The sequence below is a fragment of the Podarcis bocagei genome, assembly GCF_964188305.1.
Source record: "Podarcis bocagei genome assembly, chromosome: 16".
Taxonomy (NCBI): domain Eukaryota; kingdom Metazoa; phylum Chordata; class Lepidosauria; order Squamata; family Lacertidae; genus Podarcis; species Podarcis bocagei.
Genome location: NC_138142.1, coordinates 24157230 through 24169822, shown reverse-complemented (window position 1 = coordinate 24169822; position 12593 = coordinate 24157230). Strand labels below are relative to the sequence as shown.

The 12593-nt window shown below is 48.1% G+C and overlaps 1 protein-coding gene across 5 annotated transcripts in view; it reads left to right on the top strand.

Moving 5' to 3' along the window:
* The window catches only part of NOS1 (nitric oxide synthase 1), a gene marked incomplete at its 3' end in the record, with an annotated part of 192051 nt that overhangs the window by 111257 nt on the left and 68201 nt on the right, over positions 1 to 12593 (top strand). For all 5 annotated transcript variants that reach the window (XM_081175252.1, XM_081175251.1, XM_081175254.1 and 2 more), the window contains one exon: positions 2221 to 3306. In XM_081175252.1, coding sequence (XP_081031378.1) covers positions 2567 to 3306 — 740 coding nt within the window. In that variant the 5' untranslated portion in view covers positions 2221 to 2566. The remainder of the gene's footprint in view (positions 1 to 2220; positions 3307 to 12593) is intronic.

Here is a 12593-nt window from a genome sequence, read left to right as displayed (position 1 = left end):
TTTTGGGGGGGAAAAGAATGACAGAGGGTAAAAAGAAGAAGCCATGACTGTTTAGCATGATACGATACTGCTTTAAATGTATACCTGCCAAGTGCCCCGGAAAAACGGGACATCCCGTTTTGGGTGCCGCTCTCATGCTGTGCTCTCACCCAGTACTTTTTGGGAGCGATCTTGCCCTCCCAAAAGTGCTTTTGGGGGGAGCACGAGCACAGTGCAGGTCACATGACTCGCCCTGGAGAGCATTCCGGAAGACGTACATCTTGCTTTTTGGTCAGAAAGAATTGGGAGGTATGTAAATGTACGGTGCAGAGCCTGACAGAAATATTCTTTGTGATTCCAAGTGGTTCGGGCTTAGTCTGCATTTCCACTGTGGCTCCAATCCTGTTTCCATTTAAAGGAAAGCAACTTTATTACTGGGCTTTCTCCTAGCTTTTTCACCCACATTGCCAAGCCTGCTCCAAGAGGATGGCTGATGGATAGTACACATGCTGTACACAGGGAAACAGCTGGGCAGGGGCTATCACTGACTGCTTCTTCTCCCCCAGCATCTAATATCTGAGTCAGCTGCCTCACTCTGCCTAACAGCAGGGCCTGTTTACACCAAGGCTATTCATTCCCCACCCCTCAGTTCAAAACATGAGTGAAGATTGAACCCATTTCCTAGATGGAAAGGTTGAGGCTGAGAGTTCTCTTCCACCTCGGTCACCTGAGAGTGCAGGGATGGATGCGGGAACTGAACTCCTTCCACACAGAGATGCAGATTTGTGTTTTCCGCCATCTTTTCTCTCTTTCACCCAGAGCTGTGAAAAGAGCTTTTGAGCCTCTTCTCTCTCCTAAATGTCATGACAAATCCAATTCTGCAAATCTGCACCATTTGACAACTTCAATGGCTTTGCCCGTCCGCCCACTTTCGAGGCTTCTCCCTCCACCCCCCCTCAAAATAAAATCCCTTTTTTATTATTTATAATGAGCTGGCAGAATCAATGAAATTGGTGACAGCTGCAAAGATGTTACACTTCATTGTTTCTGTTGTCATTCACTTTGGCGGGATCTTTAGAAGAGAAGGATCAGAGAAGAGGATTGACTCCCAGGAAGCGTCAAAAGGCGGGGGTGGGGGAGAATTGTAAATCCACCTGCTGCTAAGCTCACCACACACAGCTCAGAGCCCCCACCCCACCCTGAAGTGGGGAACTACATCTTCTATCAACCTCAGCAGGGGAGAACCTTGGGGTCTTAAATTTCAGCCTGTTTCCCTGAAACTTCACTTTCCGCAGTGCGGGAACCACCAGAAGGCCCTCGGAGCTGGACCTCAGTGTCCGGGCTGAACGATGGGGGTGGAGATGCTCCTTCAGGTATACTGGGCCGAGGCCTTTAGGGCTTTAAAGGTCAGCACCAACACTTTGAATTGTGCTCGGAAACATACTGGGAGCCAATGTAGATCCTTTAGGACCGGTGTTCTATGGCGGCCAAGTCCCCAGTTGAGCTGCTACATTCTGCATCGGTTGTAGTTTTTGAGTTACCTTCAAAGGGAGCCCCACACAGAGAGCCTTGCAGTAGTCTGAGCAGGAGATAGCCACATCTGAAGCTTGCAGATAGTTAACAGAGCCAGTGCTTTGTTCTATCCAGCATGATACCTTGATTTTTTAAACACACACACACACAGCTTTATTGCAGTCCTTAGACCCAAAAATACACAGTATAGTCAAACCTCATGTACAACATAATATATACCAATAGTTATTATGGTGTAAGACTGACCTTGCTAGCCTGGCTTTAGCCTGTACATACCGATTTCTGATTTCTACAGCCTCCGAGAGGAATTTTGCTACAGCCAATGTAATAGCATCAACCTTATCCTCTAGGACAGTGGTGCCCAAACCTCCGGCTCTTTTTGGATTACAACTCCCATCATCCCTAGCTAGCAGGACCAGTGGTCAGGGATGATGGGAATTGTAGTCCAAAAACAGCTGGAGGGCCACGTTTGGCCACCACTGCTCAAGGAGAACCTTGACATGGAAAGAGTCAGCGATTTCAGGTTGTTCTGTTAATATCGGGTTGATTAGATGCCGTCTGACCTGTTTATACAGATTGCAGTGTAATAAAATGTGTTTCGTACATTCAACATCCGGAGAACGTGGGCACAGCCCATCTTGGTATGGGACATCAGCCAATCTTCCCTTATTGTTCTTTTCTTTCCCTCCTCCCTTTCTTGCTTTGTAGGTAAGGAAGATGTAAAGCGGACCTCCAACCCAAGTCCCCACGAGTGTGTTCAGCAAGCCCCATATTTTCAGCCGGGCAATGCCTGGCTCTCTTCACACGTTCCACAGAGGTCTGCTCACTTCGTTGTATTCCAAGGCTGGGGACCCGGTGCTACATCAGAACTGACGTCCAGCAACTGATGTCTTGCAGAGGCATTCTGGTCATTCGAGGTCTGGAGAATCGGGAACCTTCAGGTGAATAGAGGAACCGCCTTCCCTTCCCTTCTCCCTCCAGAGGCTGCAAGCCAGCCAGGACAGGACCTGCGTGCACCGCCAGCTCGCCATTCAGAGAAGACCCGAGGACTACAATGGAAGAGAATGTGTTCAGTGTACAGCAGATTCAGCCCAATGTCATTTCTGTGAAACTCTTCAAGCGCAAAGTTGGGGGTCTCGGGTTCCTGGTGAAGGAGCGTGTCAGCAAGCCACCGGTGATCATCTCTGACCTGATCCGAGGAGGGGCGGCTGAGCAAAGTGGCCTTATCCAGACCGGGGACATCATCCTCGCCGTGAATGGGCGCCCCCTGGTGGACATGAACTATGACACCGCTCTGGAGGTCCTGAGGAGCATCGCCTCTGAAACCCACGTCGTCCTCATCTTGAGAGGCCCAGAGGGCTTCACCACTCACCTGGAGACGACCTTCACCGGGGACGGGACGCCCAAGACCGTCCGAGTCACCAGGCCCCTGTGCGCCACCTCCCCGTCCGTGGTTGACCTCCCGGCCGGCCTCGGGATCCACACCAAAGATCAGTGGCAAGGAGGTGACCATACAATGGGGGGCTCTGTCAGCTCTCGGTGCACCCGGGAGAATGGGCAGGGGGATGAGTCCCTGGTGCACGTCAATGGGGTGATCGCTGGGTCCGTCCCCAGGGACTCTCTGAAAGGGAGCGGGGACGTTTCTGACCATTGCCTCAATGGCAGCGTCGAGAACAGCGAACTGTTGAAAGAGATTGAGCCAGTCTTGGACCTCCTGAAGAGCAACAGCAAGGAGCTCAACGGAGATGCGCAACCCAGGATGGTCACAAGAGACGCGGAGGTCCAGGTGGATGGGTAGGTCCCTTGGCTGTTCACTCTTTGGTGATGTGATATGCAGAGAGCCATTGTGGTGTAATGGTTAGAGTGGTGGGCTAGGGCCTGGGAGACCAGGGTTCGAATCCCCGCTCAGCCACAAAGCTCACGGGGTGACCTTGGAGATCTCTCAGCCTAACAACCTACCTCACAGGGTTGTTGTGGTGATGAAAAGGGGAGGAGAACCATGTATACCGCACCTTGAGATCCTTGGAAGAAAAGTTGGTATATAAATATAATAAATAAATGTGTCTGTAGGACTTGGTTCCTCAGAAAGAAGCACTGAGAGCAGAAATGATAAGGGCTATCAACAGTTTTATTCATTTTTTAAATTCATATTTATAATTATTTATTAATGTTTGTATATCTATATATCTTTATCTATATCTATATCTGGCCTTTCTTCCAAGGAGGTCAAGTTTATTTTTCCCTCTCTCCATTTTATCTTCCCCACAACCCTGTGAGGTAGACCACTATTAGGCTAAGTGACAGTAAGTTGCCAAATTTGCTTCATGGCAGAGTTGTGATTTGGACGCTGGTCTCCCTGAGTTGATTTTTTAATATATATATGTATTAGAAAAGCTGTTTTGTAATTTATGGATTTAAGCTTAGTTTTATCGGAATTAATCATTTCTCTTCTTATTCGAGATTCTTATATCCCACCCTACATCCGGTTTGGAGCTCAGGGCAAATAGCTAAATGATGGAACAAAACAGCGTGTTTTAAAGAAAAATTGTTACTGCCAATATAGATGTATTTTTACCAAACGGCTTCGAAGTTTTTAAATCTGAAATGTGGGGTTCTAATATGGCCAATAAATACAACTTCCTGCTGCCAAAGCTCAGCAGAGGTGCTTCAGGGGCCCCCTCCGGACAGGGGAGCTTTTTGCTGGTGTAATGTGCAACATGCCATTGACCCAATAATAGTGCACTGGATTTATACTGGACTGTCCACGCATCATTCTGCCTCATTGGTATGTTACTCAGGTTATGTCCCATGAAGGCAAAGCAGAGTATACTGGAAAGAATGCAACCAGACTGGTACAACATTCAACACCTGGTGGTTCTGCTGTGCCAGGGACTGGACTGAGGAGGAATGGTGGGGAGCGCAGCCCCCCTTCTCCTGAACCTTCCTGAGAAGAGGAAGGCGGTCTTGATTTGCAGCGGTAGTTTGAGGAAGGTCTCAGGTGAACAGAAGAGTTGGGAGGTGATGGGAGAAGAGAAGGGGTAAACAGAGCCAGATCAGCCAGCTGACACCTGATCACTGGAAAGCATTCCCCATCCCCCTTCTCCCAGAACCCAGCATGCATTGAAAGTGCAAGAGCAAAAGACTCATAGACGATTAACCCCTGACGGCCACCGTAAAGGGAATTTGCCTTGCTAGGGAGGGCAGCCCAGTTGGAGCAACGCCATTATTCGGGTGGCTGCACCCTCCATATCTCTCAGTGAATCTTGAATAAATACAGTGGTACCTCTGGTTGCGAACAGGATCCATTCCAGAGCCCTGTTCGCAACATGAGCAGAACACAACCTGTGTCTGCGCATGCACAGGTTGCAATTCGCCACTTCTGAGCATGCGTGTGACATCATTTTGAGTGTCTGCGCATGCATGAGCGGCAAAACCCGGAAGTAACCCTTTCCGGTACCTCCAGGTCGCCGCAGGACGCAACCTGAAAAGACGTAACCGTAACCGAACGTAACAAGAGGTATGACTGTAGATTGGTGAGAATGCCTTCTTTTTCTGTTTCCGGCATCCAGTCGTGAGGGAGGGCGACCGGATTCCCAAGTCTGACTTGCTGCACAGTTCTGGAATGGTGGGTCTGGGTGTTTCAGGAGACTACACTAATAATAGTAACAGTAGTAATGATAATGATAATGATAATGATAATGATAATGATAATGATAATGATAATGATAATGATAAAGATAATGCCCTGCCCATCTGACTGGGTTGCCCCAGCCACTCAGGGCAGTTTCCAGCGAATAATGAAAACATAATAAAATGTCAAACATTGCAAACTTCCCGATACACGGCTGCCTTCAGATGTCTTCTAAAGGTTGTGTAGTTCTTTGTCTTCTTGACATCTGACAGGTGGGCGTTCCACAGGAAGGGCGCCACCACCAACATGGTGATAAAGATTGCCTGTCCTGACCCTGCTTCTCTCAATATTCAAATATATAAAAGGATGTCACATAGAGGAGAGAGAAAGGTTGTTTTCTGCTGCTCCAGAGAAGCGGACACGGAGCAATGGATCCAAACTACAAGAAAGAAGATTCCACCTAAACATTAGGAAGAACTTCCTGACAGTAAGAGCTGTTCGACAGTGGAATTTGCTGCCAAGGAGTGTGGTGGAGTCTCCTACTTTGGAGGTCTTTAAGCAGAGGCTTGACAACCATATGTCAGGAGTGCTCTGATGGTGTTTCCTGCTTGGCAGGGGGTTGGACTCGATGGCCCTTGTGGTCTCTTCCAACTCTATGATTCTATGATTCTATGATTCTAATATTTGCAGAAAACTCAAATGTACGAAGACCTGGACGGTAGCTGCTGCCTGGTTAGAGGTAGCCAGCCCATTGCTAGAAGGACTTCACATAGATCTCATTGCAGGGACGGTGGTCCCAAGTCTGGTCTCTTGCGGGAGCTGAAAGTGAGGGGCAAAAGCAGGAGAGACAAGTTTGTAGTCTGTGAGACCCCTTCTTGCGCTATGTGCTTTTCCATAAATGCTTTTGGTTAGATTTGTTTTTGATGCATTTAGTATGTTTGCGAGTTTTCCCTGCTGACATGCAGCAATTGGTTGGGCACTGTATTATGGTTATGTTAAAGCTCTTTTGCCTACTTATCATGGGCATAGTCAGGATTTCTGTTGGGGGGGGCAAGGGACCGGACAACCACCTGTCACCATCCTCTGTCTGGCTCTGTCTAGCAGATTTGGAATGGCATTTCTCAACTATGGTTGTTTTAAATTGCTTTCTTTTGACCCCCAAGAGTTCAGAAAAATCTGTCAAAATCTTCAGACATTTGAAAACTAAGAAGTTAAATAATAAAAAAAGAAAATCAGGGAGTACCTTTCATGCAGTTAACAAGCATATTTTGCAAAATTACAATGAACACACCTTTTGCAGCTTATTTTTTAAAAAATCAAAACTAAAACAAGTTTCTTGGATTTGCTGAAAACCTTTCATGACATCATCCGAGTGACCTCAGTGAGCGTTTCGATTTCAAATATTCCAATTATTTCTACTTTTAGTTAATTTTTTTTAATTGACTTGGTTTTATGTGGGTCAGCTGCCCCCCTGCTCCCCTGGCTACACCCATTATGTATTGTATGATGCTGTGATGTTATGGATTTATTATATAAATATATAAGGTGGGTAAGGAGCCCTGCAGGATCAGGCCAAAGACCCATTGAGTCCAGCATCCTGTTCTCACAGTGCCCAACCAGATCCCCAAATGAGGAAACCTGCAAGTGGGCTCTACTCTATAGCTTGAATCCCACAGGGTGGTAAACTGACCTGGGATAGCTCAGATGGTAAAGCACGAGACTCTTAATCTCAGGGTTGTGGGTTTGAGCCCCACATTGGGCAAAAGATTCCTGCATTGCAGGGGGATGGACTAGATGACCCTCGTGGTCCCTTCCTACTTTACTATTCTATGAAACTTTAAAGATGCCCCTCTGGCTTCTGCATAATAGTTGCAGGATCATGCTCCTGAATAGCTACACCTTCTGCTTTGCATCTTCCTTTTCTCTGCAGCACTCTATATTTCCTTTGTTGAAGCACGAAAGGGGTCTGTAGTTCGGGGATAGTGACTTCGCTCTGTTTGCTGTCTCTCTCTTTAAAACACACACACACACACACACACACACACACACACACACCTGTCATTAAAGCAACCATCAGCAAATGGTGCCAATTAATTAATGCTTGCAGCCCTAGTTTCATGGAATTAAAACTAAGTCATCACTTTGACATACCTGAGCGTTCACTGAATTCATTCATTCATAGTTTTTTTGCCCCAACTTGTTAAGATTGTCTCAGGTGCCTATCTCCAAAAAAAACCCCACTAAAAAAAGCTGACAGGTTTGCCTTCTTGTCATCTTCCTTCCCCTCTCCCCCCGCCCCCACCTTTCATTGTCATCTTTTCTCCATAACTGAACGGCAAGAAGGAAGTGATCAAAGCTGCTAGGATTGTAATCCCCTCCACACTTCATTCTGGATAAGCAAAGCCACTGAGACTGGATGCAAAGTCCTGGTAATGACTGTGGGCAGTGCTCTCATTCTGCATCCCACCTTCAGGCAGGATTGGGAAGGAGAGAGCGACTTAGAGGGGTGGTCCTACCCAACAGGCCATCAGAAGCCAAATATTCGGCTAGGTATGGGCAGGGCTATTGGGACACGGGTGGCACTGTGGTCTAAACCACAGAGCCTAGGGCTTGCCAATCAGAAGGTCAGCGGTTCGAAACCCCTCAACGGGGTGAGCTCCCGTTGTTCGGTCCCAGCTCCTGCCAACCTAGCAGTTCAAAAGCGCACCAGTGCAAGTAGATAAATAGGTACCACTCCGGCGGGACGGCAAATGGTGTTTCCATGTGCTGCTCTGGTTCACCAGAAGCGGCTTAGTCATGCTGGCCACATGACCCGGAAGCTGTCTGCGGACAAACGCCGGCTCCCTCGGCCAGTAAAGTGAGATGAGCGCCGTAACCCCATTGTTGTTCGCGACTGGACTTAACTGTCAGGGGTCCCTTTACCTTTATGGACAGGGCTGGGCATAACTGGGGTAGCTCAGTCGGTAGATCTTGAGACTCCTAATCTCAGGCTCCTGGGTTCGAACCCTACATTCCTGCATTCTAGGGGTTTGGACTGCTAGATGACCCTCCCGGTCCCTTCCAGCTGTACAATTCTATGATTCTATGTGCTTTGAAAATACAGAAGCATTACAATTCTGCACCACAGTAAACTCAGATTTGGAGACGGAGGGAAGCCGCTATCTATGATACGTATAAATTCTGCAAATATGCAAATTGTTGTTTTGCTTTCTGCAGGGTTTGCGGCGTCGCACGCAGCAGTTTGACCACTTCTTGTCGAAACAGAAACCTTTACAAGGTCCTGAAAAAGAAAGAGGGGGACTGTGAATAGGGGTTCAGCGGTTAAACCATCTGCCTTGCACGCAGCATTATCCAAGTTTGATCTCAGCTGGCATTTCCAGATTGGGCTGGAAGGGAATCCTGTATGAAACCCTGGAAAGCTGCTGCCAGCCAGTGTAGACAGTGCTGAGTTAGATGGACCAGCCTTTTTCTACCAAGGAGCTCAAGGTTCTCCCCTCCCCATTTCATCCTCACAACAACCCTGTGAAGTAGGCTCAGCTGAGAGACAATGACTGGCCTCCAAGGTCACTCATTCCCTGTGGGGATTTGAACCTTGGTCTCCCAGTTCCTAGTCTGATCGTCTAACCCCATGGTTCCCATGGCACACGCCCCACAGGGGGGCAATTTGATTTTTAAGGGGGGCAATTTGGAAGCTCATTGAGACCAAGTTAATGGCCTTTTAGGCTTCCTCTACGTGAATAGGAGTTCACTTTTTAAATAATAAGAATTATATGTCATGGGGAGGGAGTGTGTATCAGGATTTTAGAGATGCTTAGTTGGGGCATGGCCAATGAAAGGTTGGGAACCACTGGTCTAACCACTCTGCCACACTGGCTCTCTCCTGTGTGGCAGAATTATGACCACACGCCCCAAGGATGGAGCCTTGTGAGCAAAGACTCCATCTTCATCATTTAGGTTGCCTACCCCCTACTCTCTCTGTGGATAGACAGTGGGGTGGGATCCTGATGCAAAAAAAGACCCTTCTGTTAGCATTTAACTATCACCCAGGGTGCAAATTCCGATGTCCCCTAGACAGCATGTGAGATGCTAAGGAAAGACTTCTTCCCCACCCATGAGAGGTTGGGTGGCCATCTGTCATGGATGCTTTAGCTGAGATTCGTGCATTGCAAGGGGGTTGGACTAGATGACCCTTGGGGTCCCTTCCAGCTCTACGATTCTGTGATTCTATGAGAGGCATTGGGGAGGCATTCTACCTCCTCCCAGCTCCTGGGTAAAAATAGAGCATGGCTCATTCAGTGCCCAGTAACCTTGTTCTATTTTCCCCGCTTGCCTAAAGATGGCTGTCACGTCGTATATCCAGCTCCCAATGATGCCATCTAGATAGACTTCTGCGGCGAACTCCTTACAACCATTCAGAAGCATTTATTTACATATAGGAAGGGACATTGCTTGGCATCAGAGCCCACACATTGCACAGAGGAGATCCTGGGTTCAACCTCTGGCATCTCCCTGGGTAGGAAAAGCAATCAAGCTGCAAGCTTCCTTTAAGAGCAGTATGTTTTTCCCAGAGGCTATGGGGTGGCCAGTGGAGGCTAGGCCATTTGGGCAAATTGGAGCATTGCCCCACTGACCTCAGCCTGCCCTCAGCCAAATCCGACCCTGCCTGCCAACTTCCTTACAACTAGTCCAAGGGATGGCACTGCCTGCCAGCTTCCTCTTCCTTAGTCTCCTTTGTGCTTTTGTAGAACACAGCAGGAGGGAGGATGGGGACAAAACTAGAATTTGTTGCTTCTGCCTCTCATTGTCTCTGGTGCCACCTACTGTTTGCCTTTCTGCCTGTCATTGGAGCTGGCACCACCTACTGTTGATGCGGGTGGCGCTGTGGGTTAAACCACAGAGCCTAGGACTTGTCGATCAGAAGGTTGCGGTTCGAATCCCCGCAACGGGGTGAGCTCCCATTGCTCGGTCCCTGCTCCTGCCAACCTAGCAGTTCGAAAGCACGTCAAAGTGCAAGTAGATAAATAGGTACCACTCCGGTGGGAAAGTAAACGGCATTTCCGTGCGCTCTTCTGGTTCGCCAGAAGCGGCTTAGTCATGCTGGCCACATGACCCGGAAGCTGGACACCGGCTCCCTCAGCCAATAAAGCAAGATAAGTGCCGCAACCCCAGAGTCGTTCACGACTGGACCTAATGGTCAGGAGTCCCTTTATCTTTACTGTTGAGTTTCCTGCTTTCTGCCCTTCCAGCCCCAATGGGCGCCAGCCAGCACTCGGTGTAACCAAAGCTCATGGGGTTGACCATAACGTAGCAGTAGAACGCTTGCACTGCAGGCATCAAGTTCAAAGTTCGAGTTGGTCTTCCAAGGAGCCCAGATTACCGTCACCAGTCAGTGTGGACAGCACACTGCTAGGCAGCTTCCTGAAATAGGTGACCATGAGATTTGTCCCCCGGCGCTGGTGGATATGTCTTTGCTTGCTTAGCTTTCTTCCTGACATGCTAGTTGGGGTTGTTATGCGCAGAGGCACAGTCATATCATCTGCTCTGTGATTGGTGCATGGGCTGCACCAGCGGAATTAGTTGATATCTCCACCCGGAACGCAGATCGCTTCAGTTCCAAGTCGTCCTGTCACTCACCCAAGGAGGGGCGAACATCAGCCATGGGGGCTGCGAGGAGTCCAGGATGACTCACTCGCTTGGAAACAAAAGTCAGCAGCATCAGCTGTGGGGAGGACTCAGGTCCCTTAGGGGCAATACACAAATATGCACAGAGAAAGAGGGAGAGGAATAAATAGCAGGGCAGAGCAGGGCACAGAAAGCTGGAAGGCTGGAGATGGAAAAAATCTAGTGCCTGGAGAGATGAGATATCCGAAATGAAACAGGTAGCTGTCGTTTATGGCATCTGATCTGCTGGCAACAGAGTTTGCAGGCAGGCCATCTTCCCACAGACGACAGGGGAGAAAGACAGTTTGGTTCACGTTTAAAAGCCAGCCTGCCTCATTTGAAATCCTTTGGAATGGGCACTTCTCCAAATTTTGCAATGCACTTCTGCAGACAAGTGTTGGCGCAGTGGTCAGAGTGCCAGACTAGGACCCAGAAGAGACCAGGGTTGAAATCCCCACTTGGCCATGAAGCTCTCGCTGGGAGCCAGTCACCAGCTCTCGACCTAATCTACCTCACAGGGTTGTTGTGGGGGATTAAAGGAGGAGGGAGAGAGAACTGTGTGCCACCTTGAGTGCTGCAGAAGAAAAGGTGGGGAATAAATGCAATAAGTAAATAAATGTGCTAGGGTAAAGTGTAAATGTATAATCAGTGAAAATGAAATGCATTATATTAGGAGGATTTCACTCTTAGGTACACATGTTGGTTAGATAAATGGCATGGAGATGGTAGAGAGAGAAAAGATTTTGTCCCTCTCTCATAATACAGTGGTACCTCGGGTTAAGTACTTAATTCATTTCGGAAGTCCGTACTTAACCTGAAACTGTTCTTAACCTGAAGCACCACTTTAGCTAATGGGGCCTCCTGCTGCTGCTGCGCCGCCGGAGCATGATTTCTGTTCTCATCCTGAAGCAAAGTTCTTAACCTGAAGCACTATTTCTGACTTAGCAGAGTCTGTAACCTGAAGCGTATGTAACCTGAAGCGTATGTAACCTGAGGTACCACTGTATCAGAATCCACGAGCATTCAATGAAGCTGAGTGCTGAAAGACTCAGGACAGATAAAATAAATTACTTATTCACTCCGTACTTATTAACGGGCACTGTTAGAAACTCAGGTATATACGGTAAGCTAGGCGACAAATGTCTCCTTAAACCAAGGTTACATTCCAAATCGTAATGTCTAGTTGCCATTTGGGGGCAAGATGGCTCTAAAGTCTTTTTCCCCCAAAGGATGGGCTGAATGTGATTGTTTCTCAGTTAAACATCTGGCTAGTTCAGATGACAACATTGAGCTAAGTTAAGAACTTTGGGAACTGAAAGAAGAAAAGTCACTTGATCCAGGGACAGTCCACATATCTATCGGCCTATTCCTACCTCTCTCTTTTTAATGGTGACATGGACCATTCATAAAGTAGGGATATTCTTCACAACTGTGAACAGGGCAGTGGCGTGGGGTAACTGAAGGCAACCTGCAACAATTAACTATAATGTTGCTTACTGCTCCTGCTCAGGCTGCACAGAAAAAGCATTTTGGTTCCTGGAATTCATTCTGGTTGTGCAGATAAAATATAACTCATAGAATTCTACAGGATGAGATATCAGTGTGTGTCAACAGTCAAGATCCAGCGATCCCAAGGCATGCAGTTCCAGATAGTGGAGAGGTCAGAAGCCATCCTGACGCCCAGGCACCTTTGCTTGGCGGCAAGTGGTCAATAAAGGTAAAGGGACCCCTGACCATTAGGTCCAGTCGTGACCGACTCTGGTGTTGCGGCGCTCATCTCACTTTATTG